At 42.2% G+C, this 26,002-nt stretch overlaps 1 protein-coding gene and 1 long non-coding RNA gene across 2 annotated transcripts; one reads left to right on the top strand and one right to left on the bottom strand.

Annotated features, from left to right (window-relative positions):
* Positions 1-3,752: 3,752 nt before the first annotated feature.
* On the bottom strand, positions 3,753-23,675 carry MTPAP (mitochondrial poly(A) polymerase). Its single transcript, XM_072854544.1, has 9 exons — positions 23,459-23,675; positions 19,666-19,838; positions 19,053-19,286; positions 18,492-18,716; positions 11,865-12,076; positions 9,652-9,878; positions 8,333-8,425; positions 8,147-8,220; positions 3,753-6,373 (listed from the first exon to the last, which is right to left on the bottom strand). Exons 1-9 carry the CDS (start codon positions 23,631-23,633, stop codon positions 6,035-6,037), a joined length of 1,752 nt encoding a protein of 583 aa, XP_072710645.1. The 5' UTR covers positions 23,634-23,675; the 3' UTR covers positions 3,753-6,034.
* A 4-nt stretch (positions 23,676-23,679) lies between these two features.
* Positions 23,680-25,094, top strand: LOC140648486 (uncharacterized). Its single transcript, XR_012041230.1, has 3 exons — positions 23,680-24,146; positions 24,556-24,655; positions 25,057-25,094. It is a non-coding gene; the product is annotated as an uncharacterized lncRNA (long non-coding RNA).
* The last annotated feature ends 908 nt before the right edge of the window (positions 25,095-26,002 follow it).

The following is a 26,002-nucleotide window of genomic DNA, read 5'->3' as shown; positions in this document are numbered from 1 at the left end:
GGCAGTGTTCCTTGTTATTGCTGGACTGTTACATGTATTACTTTCCACTGTATAATTATTTTTGATAATTAATCTAATAGTAATTACCATTTATCTAATTACTTGAAATATGAAGCCTTTATGTATTCTCCCAGTTCTTTCTCTCATCCTGAAAATCTCCAGCAATAGCTCCTAGAAAAGGACTTTAGAAAGCCAAACTTAAGATGGAAGTATTCAGAAAGAATTTAAATAATACTGCTTTACAACCTAACAATCCGACTTCTAACATACGTACCTTTCTCTGCAGGAAAGCAGAGTTTTGCCTGTGTCCAACATGAGAAAAAGTGATACAGAATTATGGGAATTGTTCCATCCTGTGGAGTCAGCAACACAAATGGGAGGCTATGCCTTACTAATGTGCGGTGCTTTTACTTCCCCTGACAGGCTGTGAGGATAATACCTAGAAGACATATTCTGGGAGTTGTTCCATACGAGATTCCTGTACAGGGCTGCACTGTTTACATTGACTATAAATCTGTATGCACAAGAGAGCTCAGCATGGGAACAAAAACCTATCTCTGAAGTCTTTCTGTGAAAGAAATTGAACATAGTTTTCCCCATAACAACAGGGGAAAACAAATAATTTTGAAGGGTAAAGCCTCTCTCAAAAAATTTGCAGGTAACTTCTGCTTTCTCACACTACAGACTGTTAAACGAGTCTCTTAAATGAACAGACTTCCTAGAAATACGTGCTCACTATAGGTGAGGCACATCAAGTCCAGATAATTGATCCCTCTACGAGCCACGGAAAAGGCAGTATGGAGACTCAATCTACACAAGAAATTAAGCAGTCGAAAAAAGTTACATTGCAACGTGAGAGCCATGTTTTAAAAATTACCCGTTTCTTGAACGCAGCTGTATTCACTGTTGCTCCACAAAATACTATGGGCCAAATTAAATACTATTTTTTACAGATCAGATCAGATGAAATATGATGAAAAGACAATGAGGAGGGGGAAAAGAAGCAGGAAGGTCCTGCAAAAGAAAGCAAAACAACCTCTACTTAAAGAAAGTACAAGAAACAGGTCTGCAAAAACAGTGGATCAAGACTTTCAACTAAGAGGACTTATGGAGGAAGAGATTTTATCTCCAGGCACAGGTTAGCCTTGTATAAATCCTAACCCTTGTTTTAAACAAACTGACCTCAAATTACCCACGACGTTTAGAAGAATTTTGTACTAGAAGAGAACCTTGGTGGTAATTTTGCAATAGGCAAGACAAAGCATTTGGAAGAGAGCTTTCCAGTGAACAAGATGATTTAACTTTGAAAAACTTCCTAATTGTTGACTCCTCAGATCTCCAAAGCAGCCCAGGCTGGAAATCCTAAACTTGCTTTAGTTGAACTTGGCATGGACCTTTAACTAATTTGTTGGCAAAATTATTTTAAAAAAGGTTGTCTATCTTTCCTTTTTCCAAAGGTACAAAACTGTGTCAAGTAAAAACATAGCCTATACCCCCCAGAGAGTATAAACTAAATTGAATTTAGAATTATATTTGCAAGAATGAAGACATGCTGTTGCAAGAACACTTTTCCTCAATGACCACTGACCCAGCACGAGCATGGAGTACAGCTATGTTGCAGCTGAGAACCTGATTTCTCTGGACCCAGAAGTAACAGAGCATCAGCAACGTGCCAAATCCAAGCTGACAAGCTCTGCTGGGCAGCAGAGTTCTCTTCCACACCTGCACGAGTGTCTCTGCATGGTGTTATGTGTTTCTCTGCAGATGCACCAGCACAGCTGAGGCTAGCTCAGATGTTCCCACCATGCTCCCCTGCAGAGGCACAAATGTATTTTCTGCTGCTTTTCTGTCATGCCAATCTGGTACTCACAACCTCTTATTTTCCTGCAGATCCTTTTAGAAATTAATTTTTAGGCAGGATTTGAATGCTGGGGGGACTTTGTAAGCTGGATAAGAGCAGTGTCCATATCAAGGCTTTCAGCTAGGAACAATGAGGGAGGACAACTATAACCAAGTTAAGTGAGGCAGCGGTGGACATGGAATAACAGCAAAGGATGCAAGGTGACGGGAACAAGAGGGACTTCAAGAACAATAAAAAAGGATGAACAGATACCCACCTTAAATGTACAGATACAAACGTGTGGCAGCCTGGGGAACAGTGTTACTACAGCACTGTTGGAATAACAGATATGGTGGGAGAGCTCGCATGTGGTGGAAGCACTGTGATGGATGGATACAAGCTCCTCAGGAAAGACAGGGAAGGAAGAAGGAAAGATTGGCGGGGGTCTTTACAGGAAGGAGCAGCTCGAACATCTGTGATGGATGGTAGCAAGAGTGACAAGCATGTGGCACTGTATCACAGACCAGCCCCCCAGGGTGATGAGGACAGTCAAGCACTGGAACAGGTTGTCCAGAGAGGTTGCGCAGTCTCCATCCTTGGAGATTTCCAAGGCCTGACTAGATAAAGCCCTGAGGAACCTGGTCTAATCTCACAGCTGATCCTGCTTGAGGAGGCTGGACTAGGTGCAGAGGTCTCTCCCAACCCGAATTATACTGTGATCTAAAGCCTACAGGACAGAATCCCAGGCAGGAACTGTAGTTTTGAAATTGAGGCAGAGGAGTAGAGCATCTGCTACCAGCCAAGCAGTCTCAGTTTTGTGACTCTGTCTTAGCCATGAGCACCACGCACAGATGCTCACCCAGCAGCTAACTGTAGACCAAGGCTGCAGATTCCCAGGAAGCTATGGAGGAATGATGGAGCACTGGCAGTGTAGCAGAACCCATTCCTGCAACTGTTGTGAGCATCAAACATTTAGGAAAAAAAAAACAAAAGAAATCCCTAGCAACAAATGTTAACTTGAAGTTAATGTCCCAAAGACCATTTTCTCATGGCAAGGAACTTTTAAATGTTTTCAGTTTCCCTAACCAGCTAAGAGCCAGGGAATGTGAGACAGCACTAAAAACTATTCCCAGCGAGGGGAAGAGGCAGAGGGACAAAAATGTGTTTAATGCACTGATGTTCCTTATATGTGGCCTCCCCAACAGTCCTACCCCACAATATAGCATATCAGTGCCAAGTTTGAGAAGTAAGTACAACTTATTGCCTCACTCTCGCAGAGACATTGTTTACATGTTTTTGGACCATATGGACAAGCTCTCAAATCCAGACTGTCATCATAGTCCTTTCTTGACAAATATCCAACCCTTGTTTTTACCAACAGAACCATATTGATTGTTTCTAACCATCTTCAATGTGATAAGGCTGCTGCCCTCAGGAAATTATAATCACACCATCTCTCTTGATTTGCCAAATACACTCCCTCAAATCTCGGTCCTCTTCTGTCTGGTTTTCTTCCCACAGGTGGCTTCAGTTCCACCAGTGTCACACAGCTCTTCTCCCAGACACAGCTCATGCTCTAGGGACACTTACGGTCGGTTCTCCACCCCCAGCTAGCAGCCTCCTCTATGAAAGCTGCCAGGCGGGCTTATTTCTATCATCAATGATAGCTGCTCCTCAAAGTCTCTAGGCTTTGCTCAGCAGCCAGCCTCCAGCTCCCTGGACTTGCAGACATCTGAAATAATCACCTGTGTATTTCCATTGTTACAACACTGCTTTTGGCTTCTTTCTTTTCTTTTCAGAAATTGGCCTACAGCCATGACAAGGGTTCAGAACTATTCCCAAAGGGGACAGGCAGTCTAAACAGAAAAGTGATGCTGAAAGGCACTGCATGTACAGTAACCATGTTCTGCCCTGCCTTTTAAGGAACACTAAGCAGCTTGAATGCCTATACACATTTAGAAATGAAGTATGTGCTTCAGCGTGGCTCAACTGTATAACCAAATGACAAAGTTTATTGGTATTTGACTACAATTGTCCTGTGTCTATGTGTCAAAATTCTTATAAAATCTCTCCTATGTATGTCAGAGTGAACCACTGTGAATATAATGGAAGTAGGTATATGCTGCCACAGTTCTGCTGTATGCTTCTGTCCCTGAGAAGCCATTTTCTTATTATCCCACTGCAGTATTACCCATTTTGTTTAGCTGGAAAAAAGAAAACTCACAAGTACCCAAGTGCTGCCCTAATCTTCAAAAAGCTTCAAAAAGCTTCAAAGTCTATTGCTGGGGAAACAGCAGAAAACGTACCTCTAGGTTCTATAAAGATTAAAGTAGCAACTGACTCCTTACAGCATCAGTGCCAAGCTTGCTATCAAAGGCTTTGGGTTAGTACCAATAACAAGTTACAATAAGCTTCATACCAGCCTCCAAAAAGAAGTTCACACACTAGCACCAGGATTTAGGTAGAAAACTAAGCTTGAAATTCAAGGGTCAATCTTGAAGAAGTTAATATGAGAATTAATTCCTGTGACCAAAATAATGATTATGTGAGTCATTATTCGAGAAAACTTTCATGAATCGGAAATGGATACATAGAAATATTATTTTAAACTCCAAATAAACTAATATGGAATTGATCTGTAAGAGGGTCTTCCTGCCACTCAACGTCTAAGCCTTTAGTCTGCCAACTGCTGGAAAGCACTTTTCCTTGCCCAGTTTTTACAAGTACTTTGGAAGTATGCATTACTGCCCACAGTATTTGCAATAAATAATACCTCAGGGAAAAGAGAAAACACACTTTTTAACTGTTCAGATGACACCATTAGAAAGAAAGTCTACACAAAATCACATACCACTGCAACATTAAAGAATCTAAAAATACTGAAAGTGAAACTGTAATCATAAACACCAATGGTGCATCTATATGATAATCTCTGAGTCACAGTAATGTCTTATACAGAATTTCTGTTAAGAATAAAGACAACAGTCTGTAGAGTCGTTATCACTGTTACCATTTAGTTTTAATGCATGAGTGGCTCTCAAACTGGACAGGTAGAATACTCACAAATGTACCTGGAAAATCTATCTGACATTTGCATGCCCTCCATTTCCCTTTCTGACTTCCTTCCTTCCCTCCCTCCCCTCTCCCTCTTAAAACACTCTTTTGTGGCAGATGGGCAGAGAACTCAATGCTTTAAGTCAGTGAGAAGCACTGACTCTCACTGGCCCAACTGATCTGGAAGGGGGACAGTCACCGTTCTGCTGAATATCCAACAAACAAGGCAAGACTGGGAACAGGACTCCAGCACGATATATGATTCTCTGTGGATCTCTGCAAGGGACAGATCCCTCTGCAAAGGATAGCGAGAGGAAGGCTTTGGTGTTGCCTAGTAGGCAGCAACTTTGAGGAGAGCGAGGAGACGAGAAGGGCATGCAAAAGCCCCTGCCTGAACCTGAAATACAGGTTTAAAGTGAAGTTGAAGGCAAAATGAGAGACATGAGTGTATATACAAGTGTGGGTGGGAACCAGTCCTATGGGTACAGAAAACAAAAGAGTTGACTGAAGAAATTTGAGATCAGGTGGTAAACACTAGAGCAAAACCACCTTTCCAACGCAAAACAGTTGCACTACCCTTGGAGAGCAATGCTTTACAAAACTGCAAACCCTACTATCTAATTCCATTCTCTTTATTTTGTCTTGGCACTATCTACATGAATGGAAAACAATTGCAAAAATAGATACGTGCACTTTGGTTTTACTGGCTTCCAGAATATGATTGGAATGGAAGCAATGGTTCTAACATTCATCTTCTTTTAAACTGTGGTTTCACTGAAAGGTGGTTGTTTCTTGAGCTTTTAATTAGCCCATCATTTGTATGTTAGCCAACAGAATTCCCAAAGGCTTTTTCCCATGCTGCTCCTGTCAGTCTTTTTAACGGTTACTTCCAAAATGTATCTGTAAAACTTGCATTTGAATGCTCTTCATTTTATAAAACAGATGGAAAAGTGAAGAGTAAGGAGGAGAAAAATGTACAAAAAGAAAGCAGACCTGTACAAAAAAGCATCACGATGGAAAACAGGTCATTTGACTCTCCATTTCACCATACTAGAAATATTAAAAGTAATGTTCTTCAGACTGTGTGTCACATTCAATTCCTAAAACAGAATATCAGCTACTGTGTTTCTGTGCTGAAAGTCACTTTCCCACTGCTTTTTCTAGACTGTTTGCATTATTTAACTTTAAAGAGTCCAAGAGGCTTCTGATTGTTTCACTTCCTATTCCTTTCATCCTATTCTTCATCTTGCTGGGATTACTTTTTCCAAATGGTATCAGTAGGGCTGCCAGTCCCCATGGCTCTTTATTGATCATTCGCTGAGTTTTATCTTCCTTCTGTAAAATCCAGGCACTTTCTCTGGCCACAGCTACAAATTTCTCCAGCTGTGGCTGATTAACATTCTTGCTGATATTAAGGTCTTGTTCAAAGGGATTCCAGATATAAAGAGGAGACGACTCAGGTTTATTTACTTCCTTTCCCTGCAGACAGTGTAAAGAAAAAGCCAAAGTTGCATATATGCATTATAGGCTGAGCAAGTAACAAATCACTCAAGTTATTACATTAGCATTAAGAGTAAAAGCATTTTGACCTAGTAGAGAACTTTCTGCAAAAGAAAAAAAAGGCATTATTAATCAAGTTAATTTTCCTGTCAACCTGACTGTATGACTCCTGTTCTCTGAATCCTCTTAGTGGTGGTTTTCCTTGCCACATTCAGCTTAGATTTCCTTCAAGGCAAAGAACACACAACTACAGCTTAGCCTGTCTTTTTGGCCACTGTCCCATTTGCTTTTCCACAAACCTCAGATCTCACTCATTGCAACCTCCTACTCCTATCTCCATTTGTGTACGGGCAGCATGAGTGTGTCATATTAACCTGCATAGCCCAGTTTGATAAACTACTACAAGCACTTAAACTGTTCAAACCATTCCTCTCACAGTGCTCATTAAGAGCTAGTATAACAAAACAAGATTACTGCCTTGGCTGAAATTCCTCCCAGTTCAGTCTGTCTTTTAAGTACAGAACTATTCAGGTCATGGTCCACTTTTGGGCACTTGGTATAGTACAACACAAGTTGTTGATGACTATGTAGTTTGCTATTTAAATGCACTTCCAACTCAGTGCTTATCAGTACTCCTTAGCTGACCAACTCTGTGTTACAGAACCTCTGCAAGCCTTCCATCACCAGCTCTAGAAGGAGCCTACCAGCTAATGCTAGTCCAGGAAGTGTCTACGTACATGCTACATACTCTTGCCCCAGGGCCAAAAGGACTCACCAGTTAAAGAACAAAACATCAGCAGCACAGACATTTCCCCTGACTAGCTCAGGCTCCAACCTGTGTACATTTTTACCTGCTTTTTTTAAGGCTTAATGGCAAACAAAAGTTCTCCAGCTTAATGAATTAGTTTCTAGGATCAACCTGCAGCAGCAAAGAGCTCTTATGCCAGTAATCCACAGTGCCCAAGTAGAAAATAGAACAAAAAAAAGAGCGTCCGCATAGCAACGTGGCACTGAAATCCCCATCCTGTAAGCAGCCCAGCGGGAACAGGTGCCAGTTAAGGTAGTTACATTCACGTATATTTCTATTGTACTTGCACACACACACACGTATCAATAAATTGCATGACTTAAACATATAAAGTAAACCAAAGTGATAGTGCAGACCTCTTTGCAAGCACAGAATGATCATGTTACCTGTCATGCTTACTGAGTTGTCAGTACACTTACTGTAGGCTGATAGAAAAGGCTGCAGGAAACTCAAATGCCAAAAGCAAGTTTCAGAACTCAGTTGTAAGTTTTAATGCAAACACTGTTTGGGTCTGGACTCCCAACTCTAAATGCAAAGCCTGTTGGTGTACAGGGTTTGTCATAGACTTTTGCTATGACATAACATCATAACATCTTAATGGTCTTTCTCTCACAGAAGCAAAATAGCTTCTACTTTTTAAAACTTCCACTTTTATTACAAGGTTTTCAAGAAAAATCATACAGGCTTAGCATCAGAGTTTGTGGTTTCCAACATCTCCAAGTAATGACACTGTAAATGTTCTTAATGGTGCTGTAAGTGATTAGGCTCTGAGAGGAAAACTCTCTTCCTTCTCAGAAAGGACTCAATTTCTGGATACAACCGATTTAAATGTACTTTGTATATACAATTAAAAATGATAGAAATTGTTGCTTAGCATATGTAGTTTGTCAAAAGGCAGACAGAGAAATTCAACTGATAATGATGAGAGATTAAAATTCATTTACCTTTCGAAGATTTATGGAATTCTTTCTGAAATCAAAGTTTCCAAAATATTCAAAAAAGTCACCCAACAATACATCTAGGGGAAGGAAAAACAACAGCCATCAATAATGTTAAGGAAAAGTTTATTTTCAATATGCTCATAAAAATTAAGAAGAAAAAAAAAAAAAAGTTGATGAAGATTTACCTACCAAGTGTTTCAGTATTTTTTGTAGGCTTAATCTTGCTTAAATCACTAACAAATGAGCAATCATATCCTCCAATTACATGCTTGTCTTTTTTATCTGAAACAAAAATCATGGGCAGATTTTACAGTGATAAAACAATAAAATGCCATTGTATTTAATAAAATTCAGATAACAGACATGACTGAATTCAATGAATTCTATCATATTAAGCGAATCAAATTAGGAGTTTGCGAGTGAACTTTCAGGTTAAGATTCAACTTAAGTGGTTAAAGATTTAAAAGAAAAAAAGTCTATGGACAGGCAAAGGAAAAGAAACATGAGTAAATGGTGTATTTTCAAAAGCCTACAGGAATAAGGCATATGACATCTTTGTATCTCTGAAGTTACTTCTTTTAAGTAACAAACTTGCTAACTCTGCATACAGAGCTTTCTTATACACTAAACAGCACAAATCTCTGAGGTTAATACCTATATGAGGGTTTCAAAAAAATCAGACCCAAAGTGTCCATGATCTCTTTCTGAAAAAAAATTAAGAGAATTAGGAATACTCTTGTAAAATTTCAGGACAGGTGTTTTGTTTTATGCATAAAAATTCTATAGAATTCTGATGGAAATGTTTAAACTGATTTTAAAGCAACTGAACACAGACCTTTTTCTCCACTCAAAGCACTCAAAGCTTCCAAGGAAGCATGTCAATAAGCAGAAGGCATGAGCAAGGAATCAAGAACTTGGGGTGTCATTCTCTATGCTTTCATTAGATTTACTGAAGATAATACACCCTGAAAGCTATGTATGAAACAGCCAGAACAGCTTGTTTGCAAAGATGTAAGAATTATTTGCAGATGGCCTGAACAGTCTCAAGGATATTACAAATTGTGAGGAAAAAGTATAGCCTCTCTTTTAAACATTTGGTATCTATAAAACAATACACATCATATCAATATGCACAAAATCCTTTACACCCGCAGAGACCTTTGAGACCCTACAAGTCTTCTAAAAAACAAAATACAAAATAAACAAAAAACAGCCAGCATGGGAGCATTGAGCAAATAAATGACTTTTAATTATCTGAGGCATAGAACAAGCCTAACGCCTCTAAATAGAATTTAGTATTGTATTGAAAATGGATTTATTTTGCCTTTAAAAATGCATTATTTTCACCAAAAAAATACAAGTAAAACTTGCATATTCCCTCAAACTTAAGGCACACATAATATGCATTAGAATTTGAGAGCATAAAGAAATTGCTTGGGTTTATTCATCAATTCAGAGAAAACAAATGTGAAAGTCACTTCAATAAACACATAAACAGCAGTCCTTACCTGCCAGTTCTTTAAGTTGGTCTAGTGTTGGAATGATAGGTGGTGATCTCTTTTGCAGAAAAAACATGACCATCATGGTTAGGGAGAAGTTTGTAATCCAGGTACCAGGAACACTATTTGTAAGTCCATGAACACGGGCCCAACATCGTACGCTGAACACTAGTGCTCTTACACGGGAGTCAAGACAGCCATAGATATACAAGAGTTCTGAACTTTTTATAGCAATGCTGAAGAAGAAATGAAAAGTAAGAGACATGTAAATAATGAGAGAATTGTGAAGTAGATGACGTGTTCGTTGTTCAGCCCTAGAGCATCAGTTATAAGGGAAGAGGGTATCCATAAAAAAAACCCACCACATTTAACTTTTATGCATTTAAAAAAAATAGAAGAGAATGCCTGAAATTGTCCACGATTAAATACCTGGTAGTTTTCTGTAGTAAGAAGGATACAGTTATGGGTAAATAATAATACTGCATTTGCACTGTTTCCTGTTTCCTTGTTCCACATCACAGTGGGAGAAAACAAAAACAAAAACCCACCATCAAGTACTCAGGAGTGAAACTATGCAGAATCAAGGTGAAAAACATAATTTAGCCACAATTGCCTTTGAGGTACCTTAGATAATACCTCTATCCTAATATATAATAAAATACAGCTAGAACTTCTTTTACAACTTTAATCTAAAATGTAACAAAATAATGCAGTGAAAAATACGTGAAGTGCAGAGACACAATGAAATCTGCAAAACAAGTCAATTCGGTAATTTTCATATGATTAACGTTTGGTCCTGCTGAAAAAACAACTAATCTGAAAGGTTTTCAGATGGATCAGTTTTTGTTCTGCTTCATCATATGGTCATACAAACATTCATCTAGTGTACAAATGGGAGGGCAAGAAAAAGCAGAAGAAAAATGGAAGCACAATGTGAGAGCAAAACTTACTTTGGGGTCAGTTTTGGTCTAAAGTGCTTGTTGAACTACAGTTGCAGAAGTTTTTACTCCCAGTCTTGCACTGAATTCTTCTAAAATTCCACCATGGCATTTTCGGGAAGTTTACCATGCCAAAGTTTTGTAACACCTAGACTTCCAGAATTACAACTGTGAAGTGCTTCCTTGTGTCCACAGAGGTTTGTTATTACTCCAAATGATAACAAGACAACACAGACAGTCCCAACCAGCCAAACCATCAGCAGAGAATTACAAGGAAGTTTGCACAGAACTGTATGCTGACTTTCACTGTAGCTGCATATATTAAAGTAATTTTATTGTAAGACATTTGATCAGTACTGCCTTAACAACTCCTGCATATTCTGAAACAGAACTTCGGGTAATTGAGAAAATTCAGTCTAGGATCTGATTGTATCTGATGTAGACAAATCACAAAATCTGCACTAAAAGTCATATCAAAAGTATTCTGAAAGATAATCAAAAGTATTCTGAAAGATAATCACTCATATTTCACTATTCCCTAACAGCAATGAAAAGGATTAATAACTCATTTTCGATTATGTACCTTTATGCCAGGGCTACATATGTATACTGAATTAAGGTGAGTATTTCTTAATAAAATAAGTGACAGCAAAACAAATTATATGCTTTACTATCAACCAAATGAGAACAAGCTGGAAGAGGAAAAATAGATGCAAAGAGGTATTTCTAAGAAGCCTGCTCCCTCTACTGGGCACTGCTGTGAAAGGTCCTAAATGACAGTAGTGCTTCAGACTCCGTTTTCTGATGCAGTGAGCTAATTTAGCATTCAAGATACCTTGCCAGCAAACAGGTGTATGCAGGCCCTTAAGAAGAAAAAAAAACAGACACCAAAATAACCAGAAGCCCAATCACTGAAAATTAACACAATGGAGCTGCTTAATCTGAAAAACAATCAAAAGAAGGCTGTGTATATACCCGTATACATGAAGGGAAGTAATGACTAACAAACACTGCCTTCTTTCAATTCCTTATAAGCCAATGTTACTGTACAGAGTAGTTTAAGTCTTCAGTTTCAGCTAGCAAATATTTCCTATGCTGGAGAAAGATATCTTGAGCACATTAAAACCTAAGTTCTAGAAGTCAAAAATATCCTTTTTACTTTCAGAGCCAACATTCACATTTGTTAAGAACACAGAAAGGAGTAGGCTAAACAGTTTTCATTACAGGTTTTCAGAACATAAGTACATTAGTATTCCTCCTAAACGTTTTAAAACCAGGTCTCACCTGTTGCTCACTGACAGATCACACTGGAATCCTGTCGGTTGATGAGAAAATTTCACCAGTGGGCAGCGAGCATTGAGTATCTTCTGTATGTTCGCGCATCCAGGACCGAAATTATCAAGGCAATCACCAATCACAGAAAGAATTTTCTGAGTTGCTAATCTTTCAGACGGTAATCTTTTCATCTGATATTCCATTTCAAAGGGACCTTTTTTCTAAAACAGAATTTTAAAAGTAAACTGTTAGCTCTGGAACCAGAGACACATTTAAGAATACTTCTGAAAGACTACAACAATTTGCAAAGGAGTTTGTACAATTAGAGACTGAAAGATAAGAATTATTCAAAGCAGCCCGCAGAACTTAAAAAAGGTAAAAATATATTGCTTTCTCTTTTATATTCTTCTTCAGTGATTCAATTTTTCCAGGTTAATAGATCAACTTACCGTAAAGTTACTTCTTCAGAGGAGGATATAATACTACTACATCTCACTATTGCCTAAAACAAGTAATTCTGGAATTCCCAAGAGACCATATATGCTTTGACTGAAAAGAGGAGTGTACAATTAAATTAGAGTGGGGCAAAACACAACCAAACCACCGTTCATTTCAAACTACCAGTAATTCCATTTCAAATCCTCAAAGAACAATGCGTTATTAGTGAATCACGTAGCAGTGTAAAGGAAAATTACTTTTTAATTTAAAAAAAATAAAAAAATTTAGCATGCAAATTACTTAATGCTTCAAAATGAAGATAAGCTTCTGTAAGACTTAAAATAATCATTTCACATCAGATACAGTTTTTCTGACAAAAAAAACATGGAGATGTATTCTGACAACATCAGACATGAATTTTCCTGTAGGTCTTTGTATTTTGAATTGTCATATTTGTAGTTTATACCTCAATAAAATAACTTCATACCTATGAAATCTCTGTTCTCTTTATAGTCTCTCTATGGTTTTAAGCTTCAGCTAATTTTGCTTGCTAATCCAATACCTGACACTGACTTATCCTCCCCCTTGGAACATGTCATGGGTGAATGCATACTATACAAACAGCATTACACAGTGACCTAACTAGTCCTCTGAGACACAAACAGAGGAGATTGCTTTTGTTGCTACCAGGTTAGTGCAAAGAAAGCATGCACTCACAGACAGGTGAAACAATTCAGAAGTTATGAACCTTGCAGTCTTTCCCACAAACTCACTTTAGGTGCTGAATTTCTGAGTCACTCTGGCAATCACTGAGGTGGCCATTCCTGCTCTCCCCTTGCCAACAGTTCTCCAGCCAGTGCGTGTGTTTGAACACAGCCAGACAGAGGTCCCTAATCCCATTTGGCTGTGGAGCTGCATGCTACAGCAGGGCTGGCTCAAAGTGAAAGGAACCTATAACTATCAACATTGACGTAGGTAACAGGAAAGAAAAAGATGGGGACTCAGCCGCTGGTATTCAGGTAGGTGCGCTGGTATTCAGACCTTTATGTTTGTGACAAAAACCACAATGTGCCTTCCCAGACAGCAGCTCAATATCTCTTAGATGCTGGATGAAGACTTTTTTTGTAATGATAAAACAGACACTCCTAACAATTGATAGAACCTTCATATATAGCTTTGGTGTCAGCTGAGGGGGCTGAAGTACCAATACACTTGCCCCAACCCTGTGGTTCTCCCCCTATTCTTGCCATGTTGCTCAAAACAGCAAATGTAAATAAACTAAACTATTACTTTGGGGTAAATTGATATTGTACCCTCAGCAAGAAGCATAACTGTTTTAACGCAAAAACTGTTACTCTAAAAAATATCACAGAACTCTGTTTTAAATCATTCACTAATCTCCCAAACTAACCTCACGTTAAAAACATCTTATCTGTGGTCAAACACTGTATTGGTAGTCCACTCTTAGTAAAGGATGCTCCCACTTTTGCTGCTTTTTAAATTCACAATCAGTAATCAGTTTGCCATAAGACTCGAAAAATGCTATTTAATGTAAATAGGTGCTGAAATACCTGGTCATCCTCCTCCATGGCTGGTACCTGCTGAAAGGTTGCAACAGTGCAGAAATCAGAAGATACCCTTTCCACTGCTGCTATATCATCTCATAACTAAAGCTACCTCCCCTTGTCTTCACTTGTTCTAAGACAGTCAACTTATGTATGCTAGTAACAGAGTTTGCCAGGGAGAATATCATTATCCCTATAAATCACACTGCCAACTATATGAGACTTCTGCCTTCCTCTGAAGTATTGTCTGTTGCCTATTACAGGAGTTATACTTGACATCTTATTTTCCTACTGTATTGCGTTTATATGGCAAGGTTTTGGTAGTGGGGGTGCTGTAGGGGTGGCTTCTGTCAGAAGACACCAGAAGCTGCTCCTTATGTTGGACAGAGCCAGTTCTAGCCGGCTCCAAGACGGACCTGCTGCTGGCCAAAGCTGAGCCCATCAGCGATGCTGGTGGCACCTTTGTGAGAACATATTTAAGAAAGGGTAAAAAACGCTGTGCAGCAGCTGGGACAGAGAAGTGAGAAAAATGTGAGAGAAACAACCCTGCAGACACCAAGGTCAGTGAAGAAGGAGGGGGAGGAGGTGCTCCAGGCACTGGAGCAGAGATTCCCCTGCAGCCCGTGGTGAAGACCATGGTGAGGCAGGTTGTCCTTCTGCAGCCCATGGAGGCCCACAGTGGAGCAGATATCCACCTGCAGCCTGTGGAGGACCCCACGCCGGAACAGGTGGATGTGCCCTGAGGGAAGCTGCAGCCAGTAGAGAGCCCATGCAGGAGCTGGCTCCTGGCAGGAGCTGCAGGCCATGGAGAGGAGCCCATGGCAGAGCAGGTTTTCCGGCAGGACCTGTGACCCCGTGGGAAACCCATGCGGGAGCAGTCTGATCCTGAGGGATTGTACCCCGTGGGAAGGACCCATGCTGGAGCAGTTCTTGAAGAGCTGCAGCCCGTGGGAAGGACCCCACGCTGGAGCAAGGGAACAGCATGAGGAGGAAGGAGCGGCAGAGACAAGGCATTATGAACTGACCGCAACCCCCATTCCCCATCCCCCTGTGCTGCTTGGGGGGAGGAGGTAGAAGTGTGGGGAGTGAAGTTGAGCCTGGAAAGAAGGGGGAGGAGGGGGTGGGGTGGGGAAGGTGGTTTTAATTTTGTTTTTTTATTTCTCACTATCCTACTCTGTTATTAACTGGCAATAAATTGAGTCTGTTTTGCCTGTGTTAGTTATTGGTAAGTGATCTCCCTGTCCTTATCTCAACCCACAAGCTTTTTCAACTTATTTTCTCCCCCCATCCTGCTGAGGAGGGGGGAGTGAGAGAGCAACTGGGTGGGCAGCTGGAGGCCAGCCAACATTAACCCACCACGCCTACAAAGTACAAAGCTCTCTAAGTGCTGGCACCTTAGTCTCCTATTTTGGCTATGCTTAAATCAAGACACAAGAGTTGCACTAATGATTTCTACACTTCTTCACAGGACAATGCTCTAACGTACCTTATTTTTGTACATACTTTCACATTGATGCAGCAGATATGCCCACATTTTAATGCTCCAAAATTACAACAAAACCAACAAGATCATAATCTTCAGCGCATAAAGATTGTGCTTGTACACAAGACAAAAGCCTCACTGCACCACACAGAGTATAAGTGACGAGTGGTATCCCTCAGGCGTCCATATTGGGACCAGTAGTGTTTAATATCTTCATCAATGACATAGTGGGATCAAGTGCACCCTCAGCAAGTTTGCAGATGACACACCTGAAGGATGGGATGCCATTCAGAGGGACCTGGACAAGCTCGAGAAGTGGGTCCATGTGACCTCATGAGGTTCAACAAGGCCACGTGCAAGGTCCTGCACCTGGACTGGGGCAACCCCCAGTATAAATAAAGGCTGGGGGATGAAGGGATTGAGAGCAACCCTGTGGAGAAGGACCTGGGGGTACTGGTGGATGAAAAGCTGGACATGAGCCGGCAATGTGCACTCACAGTGCAGAAAGCCAACCGTATCCTGGGCTGCACCAAAAGCAGTGTGGCCAGCAGGTCAAGGGAGGCGATTCTGCCCCTCTACTCCGCTCTGGTGAGACCCCACCTGGAGTACTGCATCCAGCTCTGGAGTCCTCAGCACAGGAAAGACATGGAGCTGTTGGAACGGGTCCAGAGGAGGGCCACAAAAATGATACGAGGGATGGAACACCTCTCCTTTGAAGAAAGGCTGAGAGAGTTGGGGTTGTTCAGCGTGGAGAAGAGAAAGCTCTGGGGGAGACCTTATTGCGGCCTTTCAGTACTTAAAGGGGGCCTACAAGAAAGATGGGGACAAACTTTTTAGCAAGGCCTGTTGTGACAGGACATGGGGTAATGGTTTTAAACTAAAAGAGGGTAGATTTAGACTAGATGTAAGGAAGAAATTTTTTATGGTGAGGGTGGTGAAACACTGGAACAGGTTGCCCAGAGAGGTGGTAGATTCCCCATCCCTGGAAGCATTCAAGGTCAGGTTGGACGGGGCTTTGAGCAACCTGATCTAGTTGAAGACGTCCCTGCTCAGTGCAGGGGGGTTGGACTAGATGACCATTAAAGTTCCCTTCCAACACAAACCATTCTATGATTCTGTAAGTGCGCCATGCAGCCTATTAACTTGTCCTGTAACTTAAAGACATATGATCAGATAGTATGCCTGCTGGCTTTTGCTGCAGCATCCCCATAGTAATACGTCTGTTGACCGTCCACAAGTAATCACAACTGCTAGTAACCCTGTTCATCATCAAATAACTCTAAAGTTCACAATAGAACTTCTATTTCTACAGAGGATGAATACTAAAGAAAACAGCTAGTTACAAAACATGCTTTGAAAATAGACATTCTATACTTGAAAGATTTTTCCCTCAAAATTTAAAAGGCAAATTTACTGTTTAAATGCAAAGGGTTCCTAGATTTTAACACTTCCCACACATGCATGATGATCCTGCTTTTCAGCTGACATATTTGCTTTCTTTGTGTTTGATCACTCCAATAATACTAAAAACTATATGCATTTGAAGGGATATTTCTTTAAAAATAAAGTACATAGCAATATACAAATTGTACAGAAAAGCTGAGCGAATTTTCAGTCTTCAAAAGCTTAAGTGCATTGTCAATTTTTTTTTTTTTTTTTAAGGAAAACAAAGCTGTTTTTCCCCAAACTATCTGTCACCAAATAAAAGGAAAAGTTTTCAAAACACCAGAATCACTTACTTAATTACCCACTCAGAATCCATGAAGAATCCCAAATTCTCCACAGGGCATTTCTGATCCAACTTTCCCTTCTTCCTATCCTTGATTCTCATCTCTCTCCTTCATATTTCGTTCTCCAGTCCGAAAGGACATTTACACTGTCCACAGTTAAAAAACAGCAGCAAGAGGTAAGAGCCTTCCAAAAATGCCTTATCTAGTCCTTTCCCATTCTTTATGCCTACACACACAAGGACTGAGACATAACTTACTCTAAATAACTATTACGATTTGAAGCTGCCCAAATCCCAACACTAAACATGTGAGCTTGGTTACATAGTGCAGATTTCCAAATTGTAGTACAGGTTAAGACATGATTAAGATGAAATTTAGGATGTGTGTTGAAAAAGGCAATACTGTTGACTGAATATTGCCTACTGAAGTCTTGTAACCCTCCAACTTCTCAAGGTGTTGATGCAAATTCTGTACTTTGGTCAGCAAATTCAAGTGAGCGTATTTCAATTTCAAGCCTCTACATGTGCTTAGTAATCACCACTTGTCTTGGTGCTTACTGTTGTATTATCAATGAGGCATTCAAATAATTATGAAGTATCTTATGGAAAGTCTGACAACTGAAATATCTGCATTATTGATCTGGCTTGGTTCCTGTTTTGCTCCTGGGTCGGGGTCCCCAAAACATCTACAGTTCACATACATCAGCTTACCCTCGGGTTCCTTTCAGGAGTAAGCCAACTAATTCCCTTCACAATGAAAATCAAGTGCTGTTAACATGGTAATTTTCTCTGGACAGACACCACAAACATGAACATGTGTGCCACCTGCAACTATTCACCAATACTATCCCAGGAGGTCTTAAACTTTCACACCTCCACACACTCTTATGGATATATAAGTACATTATTCAGTAACTTTTCTGTAGCATGAAGTCAACTCTTTAAACTAAGGAAAAGAACCTGACAACCCTCCCAAAATGCATGGGTATACACATGCACAAAATTACTATGCTTCAGAACACAGGGGACCCTAAAAATCAAAGCCAAGCTTTAAAAAAGCATGGATGAAGCCCAGCAGCTCCAGAGAAGAAAACCCAACAGTAGGATGGGAAGGTCTGACATTGCTGAATCAATTTTGGAGGATGAGGGGTTTTTTTTCCACACTGAAATTCACCTTGAGAGTACAAAGACTACGCAAACACCAAATTATTTTCTTCCTGTTGCAAGGAAGATCTCTTTCATGTCACATCCAGCTTTAGAAAGTCTTCAAGTCCAAACATTCAAATAAACTTGTTCACAATCTATAGTATGAACTCATGTAAAACCTAAGTATAAATAAACTGATTCCTGTGTGTGAAACAGCAAATGAGCTGCTCTGTTGAAGAAATCCAACAGACTGAAGATGCACAGCATAATCTTACCATTGTTGTAGCATGCTTTCGTATATCATGGAAGTCCAGAAACATGTCCACATCACATCCCAATTTGCCAAAGGTGTTGACTGAAGAGCCAAATGGCTTTACCACGCTGTCTGGAAAATACGCACGTGTGAAATCCCGAACCAGAGAACAGGCCAGAAATCGGAGCTTGATGTTTTCTTCTGTGAGCTGATACTCATTCAGTAGAATGTACATCTGACTGCTTATCTAGTTAAGAAAACAAACATTGTAAAAATACAATGACCCATCTTCTATCTATTAACATATATTTTCATCTACTTAATATAATTGCAATTAAAAGATTATTTTTTTTAATCTCAAACAGGTTTATTTCATACAGAAGAAATTATTTTGACAATTAAAATGACTAATTTTGTCTATTTGTTTCAATGTAGGAGAACCATTCACACAAAATTCTAACGGGGGTTACTTTTTTTATTTTAATAGAAATAAATTGCTTTATAAGTTGCACATGACCACTTGCAAATTTGAAATAGACATGGTTCAGTTTTAAATGAGAGATATCTAGAAACCTATACTTACATTGTCTGCATGACAAAGCTTTTGAATAAGCTCTTTCGCTGGAATGTGAGACTGAGGAGAGAGGTGAACTGGTGTCTCTTCAGCAGCTTGACTCACTGGGTTTTTCAGCGTGAAAGTAAAAAGTCTAGATTTAAATGGGACGACATGATGCTCTGCAGCACTTGGGATACCAACAGCATCCTGCAATGAGGCTATACTGTCCTTTTCAGAAAATTCTATTAAAGCATGGATACCCTAAAACATTAAGAATGGAAATAGACAGGGTTAGATGAATGCATACAAGCCTTGAACTGATTGTACTGATATTATTCAACTGTTTCCGGGAGTACTGAGACAGTTTAATAAAACAGTCCTGAAGCTGAATGCTATTTTCTGTACCTCAACACTTTTTAGACACCTTTTTTTAGACCTATGCCTTAGGGGAGGTGTTGCTTAGCTGCCTTATGAATAAAAATCTGTTGCTCAGCAACTTGCAAACATTAACAAAGATAAAACTAATTTAATATATTAATTGTATATAATTTGTTTAACTTACATGTATGAGGCCTTGACCAAATGCTAGTATTTCTTTTTGTCTAAGTCTAGATTTCAGTTTACGTTGTTAATTACTTACACGATTTTCAAAAAAGAAGTGACTGTTAATGTTTCCATGACCGGATAAATACTGCAATAATTTTTTTTCATTAAGTTTTGGTGGGCACTTAATTAAAACAGTCTGTTCTGCTTGCTCCAATCGTTCTGTTTGAACCTCAGTGAATGTCTTCTTTCTGATATTGACTTCAGCATCTGTGAGAAGAAACAAGCGTCAATGTTTTTCTACATAAACAAAAAGATTTAAAACTTATTTTAGTACACTTAATCTCCTCCTCTGAGATTGAACAACTGAACAAAGGTTTGCCCTGGCTCTCTAAAAGGGTCACAGCAAAACAGAAAACAATCAAGAATGAATGGAAGACACAAACATAATTGTATTTCTCTCACAAATGCATACATTTGTAAGAATAAGGAATAGGAAATGCAGGAAGAACACAATACTAACTTCCCTTGATACCACAGGAAGCTTGATGATACAAGGAATCTTAGCTCTTTTTTGATTTGCTGTTCACCATCAAAAAATTCATCACACACAGTCGGACTCTACATACAAGTCTAGAAACACCAGCTAGGGTATGAGGCAGAGCTAGACCTTTGGCAAGCTGCACATAAAAGATAATCTCTCTCGGCTACCACAAAACCAGCACTTTCACCTTCGGAACAATTCATCACTTGCTTATTTTTACAACTCCTCACCTTCTTTTACAGTAAACTCCTACTCAAAATTTTCATTTAATACTATACTTTCATCTACTCTACTACAATAAACCCACAGATCAGTCATATCTCACCACGCTACTGGCAATCTATATTGCTGCTGACAGCCTACAGAATTAACATGGAAATGAGACATGCTGGAACATCCAGAAACACAGAAACTTTTTTCTTGACTGCATACAGGCAAAGGGGCCACGTCTTAAATTTGAAATCATAATCACTTCCCTGCAGAGCAAACTAATCCATTGAGCACACCACATTACCAGAGTCTGTGAAGCTGCTACCTGATAATACTGACATTTGTAATTCAGACTGGGAAGCTCGAGAACACACAGTTATTTCCCTGCAGCTACTATCTGCTACAGGAAGATTCAATAGAGAACTCTTTGTTCCATGTTTTTGATTCTGAGGAACCCACAGGATATTGTGGCCTCAAGAAAATCTTAACCATCATCTAATGACACTTGTTAGTATTTATTATTATTTTAAAAAAATCTTTTATTTTACAAGTTTACTGAGCTCTCACGCAGGCTTGTAAATAATAAATACCCAAAGTAGTTGTTTCAATAGTTTAGTTTTGTATAGCATTTTTCATCAGATGACCAAAGAAACACTTTATGAAGATGACAAATATCCTATTTTCCGTGGGGGAAGAGAAGTGTGAGGTGACTGAGATGCAGAAAGGAGAAGTCCCATAGACGAGTGACACAATCAGGAGATGAGCCCAGATCTTCTCACTCCCACAGCTCTCTGCATTAGGCCAGAGTGGCTATGCGATTCTTGCATGATTTACTACCTGTACATGCTTAGTTACTATAGCAGAAGATGTGCTCTGACATCTCTTCCTGGCTCTGCTGTCATTTGCACAGTCCGTCATAGCACAGATGCAGATGATCACATCCAAATGGTGGTGGTAAGCATTTTAAATGCATGAGAGGCAGTCCGCTTTGCTTTCTTCCCCTGTTCCATACAACATTTCCAGTTAGTGCCAGAGTTTCACAATCATTTTAAACAGGTGTACACCAGCACTGCTGCTGGAAGAAACAGCCCCGTCCTCCACATGGTGCTCGTACATATTCTAATGCTGCCCTCTGCACACTGATGCTAATGCAAGCATTCATGTAGTCATGCAGCAAAGCAGATGAGACTAATAATCAAATTTATACACCAAAACAAGAATGATTAACTGAAATCTGGAATTGTTCCTTAATCCATTTTGCTACATATTTGTTAGTACAAGGATACGAACAGCAAAAACTGTTGGTTTTGTGAAACTGTGATAATACAGCCTGATCTCCTCTCTTTAAAAAAAGGTTGCTACCTAATGTTTTTCAAGCTCTGAAACATGAACATAAGTAGAAGCACAGGCCTCAGGCTCACAAATGCATTAACTGTAAGTTACACGGTACGCCCAAGTTACAGCACATGAACAACAGGCAGTCCTCACTAGTTCTTGGCTTGTACTAAAGACACAGCATCAATCAAACATTTCCTATGTCTTTCTAAGGGGGTCTCTCAGGATAACCACTGTCACTTCATAGAAAACATAGAATCATTAAGGTTGGAAAAGACCTCTAAGATCATCAAGTCCAACTGTCAACCCAACACCTCCATGCCTACTAAACCATGTCCCGAAGTGCCACATCTACAAGTTTTTTTAACTCCTCCAGGGATGGTGACTTCACCAGCTCTCTGGGCAGCCTGTTCCAATGCTTGACCACCATTTCAGTGAAGAAATTTTTCCTAATATCCAATCTAAACCTCCCCTGGCGCAACTTGAGGCCATTTCCTCTTGTCCTATCACTTGTTACCTAGGAGAAGAGACCGACCCCCACCTCTCTACAACCTCCTTTCAGGTAGTTGTAGAGAGCGATAAGGTCTCCCCTCAGCCTCCTTTTCTCCAGGCTAAACAACCCCAGTTCCCTCAGCCGCTCCTCATCAGACTTGTGCTCCAGACCCTTCACCAGCTTCGTTGCCCTTCTCTGGACACGCTCCAGCCCCTCAATGTCTCTCTTGTAGTGAGGGGCCCAAAACTGAACACAGTATTCGAGGTGCAGCCTCACCAGTGCCGAGTACAGGGGGCAATCACTTCCCTGGTCCTGCTGGCCACACTATTTTTGATACAAGCCAGGATGCTGTTGGCTTTCTTGGCCACCTGCGCACACTGCTGGCTCATGTTCAGCCGGCTGCCAACCAGCACCCCCAGGTCCTTTTCCGCCAGGCAGCTTTCCAGCCACTCTTCCCCAAGCCTGTAGCATTGCATGGGGTTGTTGTGGCCCAAGTGCAGGACCCAACACTTGGCCTTGTTGAACCTTATAAAATTGGCCTCGGCCCATTGATCCAGCCTGTCCAGATCCCTCTGCAGAGCCTTCCTACCCTCAAGCAGATCAACGCTGCTGCCCAGTTTGGTGTCGTCTTCAAACTTACCAAGGGTGCACTCAATCCCCTCATCCAGATCATTGATAAAGATATTAAACAAGACTGGCCCCAAAACTGAGCCCTGGGGAACACCACTGGTGACCAGCCACCAACTGGATTTACGTCCATTCACCACAACTCTCTGGGCTCGGCCATCCAGCCAGTTTTTTACCCAGCAAAGAGTACACTGGCCTAAGCCATGAGCCACCAGCTTCTCTGGGAGACTGCTGTGGGAGACAGTGTCAAAGGCTTTGCTGAAGTCCAGGTAGATAACATCTACAGCCTTTCCCTCATCTATTAGGTGGGTCACCTGGTCTCGTAGACTGCGTTTATCTCTAGCTGATATCTACAGCCCTAGAGAATGATAGCGGATTCTGGGCTCCTGGACTGCACCCTGGCGCTACGGCCGGGAAAGCACAGGCCGACCTCGCTGCCGTGGGGATGCCCCCCGGCAGGGGCTCCCCAGGCCCCGAGGAGCACACCACGCCCGGGACGCTGCTAGTGCCCAGGATCCTCTCCCGGAGCCGAACCACCCGCCGTGAACACGGCAGGCGGCCACTTCGCTCCCCACGCCCTCGCCTGACCTCATCGCCCCCCGGGAGAAACAGCCGTGCCGCCCCGGCCCCACACGGCAGCCAGGCCCTGAGGGGAACGCGGCGCGGCCCGGCGACCCCTACCTTCACCCGCCTCCTCGGCGGCGGCTGCCTGCGGCGCCCTCTGCACCGCGGCGCCGGAGGAGCCGAGGCGGGCCTGCCCCCGGCCCGCGCAGCCGCCGGCCGCCGCCGCCGGGCCGGTGAGGCGCAGGCAGCCCTGCAGCAGGGACAGGGCCCGCCCGCCCGCGCGGTGCGCCATTACCGGGCAGAGCCGCGCCGGCAGCAGCCTCTGCGCAGGCGCCGTCCGCCGCGTTCGACGGCGGCCGGCGAGGCTCAACCTTCCTCCGTCTGGCGCGGAGCGGGTCCCGGTGCCGCGGGCCGCCCCCGGGTTGCGGCGCCGGGTTGCCGCCGAGGCGTGTGAGAGCAGGCAGCTGCCAGCTCGGGCATGAAGGAGCAAACCTAACCGGCCAGCCCAGCCCAGGCCAGGCCCAAGGCATGTGGGTGCAGGCAGCTGCCTGCTCCCAGGCAGAGGGAGAAAACCCAGCCACCCAGGCCAGGCCAGGCCCCGGGCACGTGGGTGCGGGCAGCGGCCCGTTCCAGGCAGAGGGAACAAACTGAGCTGCTTAGGCCGGGCCCAAGGCGTGTGGGTGCGGGCAGCTGCCCGTCCGGCACGAGGAAGCACGCGGCGGCCTGGGCCCCTGGCATGCCAGGCTGCTGGGGCCTGCGGTCGCCCCTCGCACGGGCCCCCCCAGGCCAGGGCAGGAGGGTAAAGGTGGGCGTGGAGGTGAACCTGGAGGGGAAATAAAACGTTTGCCTAGGCCCGTGCCTGGGATGCAGAAGCAGGGTTGCTGTAGGGGCGGCAGTATGCAGGTTCTGCGGGGTCAGAAGGGCAGTGGTTGGGGTGCAGAGCTGCAGGGCGCCCAGGAAGTCGTGGTTGGCCTGCTGCGTGGTTCCCTGGATGTGGAATGGAGAAGACATCGTTTTCTTCAGTATTTAAAGACAGTCATTTATGTAAAACTTGTGGGTACATCTGTAGTGTATGTTAGGGGCCATGTGACTGCTTCGTGTGTTAGCAGGTCTTCACTGCTGAGCTACGCTCTTGGTAGCCTCCGGGTAAGTCAGGGTCTGTAGGTAATTGCTATAACCTTATTATCTTTGTTTTGTATCCCACGATGATCCAGAAGACAGAGAGTAGATTGCTTGTAAAATACTACGTTTCAATTTATCTCCTATGTACGCATGCCATGGAGCAGGAACTTGTGTTTCCTCCGTCTCTCCACAGTAAGTACGCAAGTTTCCTGTGGAATTCTATGACTTGTCCTTCCTAAATTCATTGATGTAGAGAGGGAGAAACTCCTCCTCTTTTTTCCTTTGAAGCTGGTCTAAAAAAGGAAAATGGTTTCATTAAAATAAATTGTGGGTTTAGGGAAACTAATAACCCAAGCAAGTTCCTGAAAGAGGATACCTAAAGTATCCTAGCATGAGAGCTGCTACATGTTACCGATGTGTCACTCAGCCTTAACCTCCCACCTGCAAGGTCCTGCCAATTCCACCCTCTCCTAGGCCTGGCCTCTCACCTTTTTACCTCTCCTGTAGCCTACCTTCTTCCTCAGTCCCCTTCGTTTCCTTCATCTGTTTTTCCTTCCTTTAATAATCTTCAACTTTCTTGCACTTTTTTACAGATATTTCTTAGCAAATGCACTGAATAGTGCAATTGAACAATGTCAAACTCAACAAAGAAGATGTGTTTCTTTATGGAGGTTTGCCAATGTGCTTATCATCTTGTACATTTTGGAGAAGAAACCCTGTATGAACAGAGGTCAGCCCTGCTAGCGGCGTTGCACATCCTAAATTGTGATGCTGAGGAAAACGAGATCAAGTAGTGAGTCTGTCTGAATCCCTGCACGTTTCAGAATGTCATTTGTGCCATACTTTGGACAATTTTGAGCAACATAGGAGAGGTAGCCTTTAAACAAGGGAGTCAGTGTGCCTGGATAATATAAACAGAAAAGGAGTTGTGTGTACTGAAAATAAACACTGATGCCTAAGGTGAGTGTTTGTCCTGAAACTTTGTAATGAAAGTTTTGCCATTGACTTCAGTAAGCAAATAGTCATTATAGTGCAGATAATAAACCGAAAATACAGCTCGTGTCTCATGAGATCTGGAGACAGGTTCAACTCATCAGCTCCTAGTGCTGCAGCAACTGGTTTTGGTGATTGAGAGGTGCCACTTCTCTCCTTAATCAAAACCGAATTCACTGAAGAGGAGCTATTGGGCAGCACAGTCCTGTGAGAGCAACTGCCTTTTGGAGGGAAAAGAAACGCAGTCCTGCCCAATTTTAGCCATTACCAAACTCGCGCTCCTGTCTCCCGGAGTGTTTTAATCCTTCTGCCACTAGCGAATCTTTCACGTTGTTGTCCTAAATTCCCCCCGCGTTTCGGCTGAAGTTTTACTCGGATAACGCTTGAACTAACTGCGTAGCGAGCCGCTGGGCTCCCCTCTAGATGCGCACGCTGCCCGGGGGAACATCAGGGGCCGTAGGGAAGGGGTTTCCCGATGCCACCCGCCGGGGACCCGCAGCTGCCATCAGGAAATGCCACCGCCAGCGACGGGCCGGGGCAGGACGC

The sequence above is a fragment of the Ciconia boyciana genome, chromosome 2 (genome assembly GCF_034638445.1).
Source record: "Ciconia boyciana chromosome 2, ASM3463844v1, whole genome shotgun sequence".
Taxonomy (NCBI): Eukaryota; Metazoa; Chordata; class Aves; order Ciconiiformes; family Ciconiidae; genus Ciconia; species Ciconia boyciana.
The sequence above is the reverse complement of the archived record's forward strand: the minus strand, read 5'-3'. Positions and strand labels throughout refer to the sequence as shown.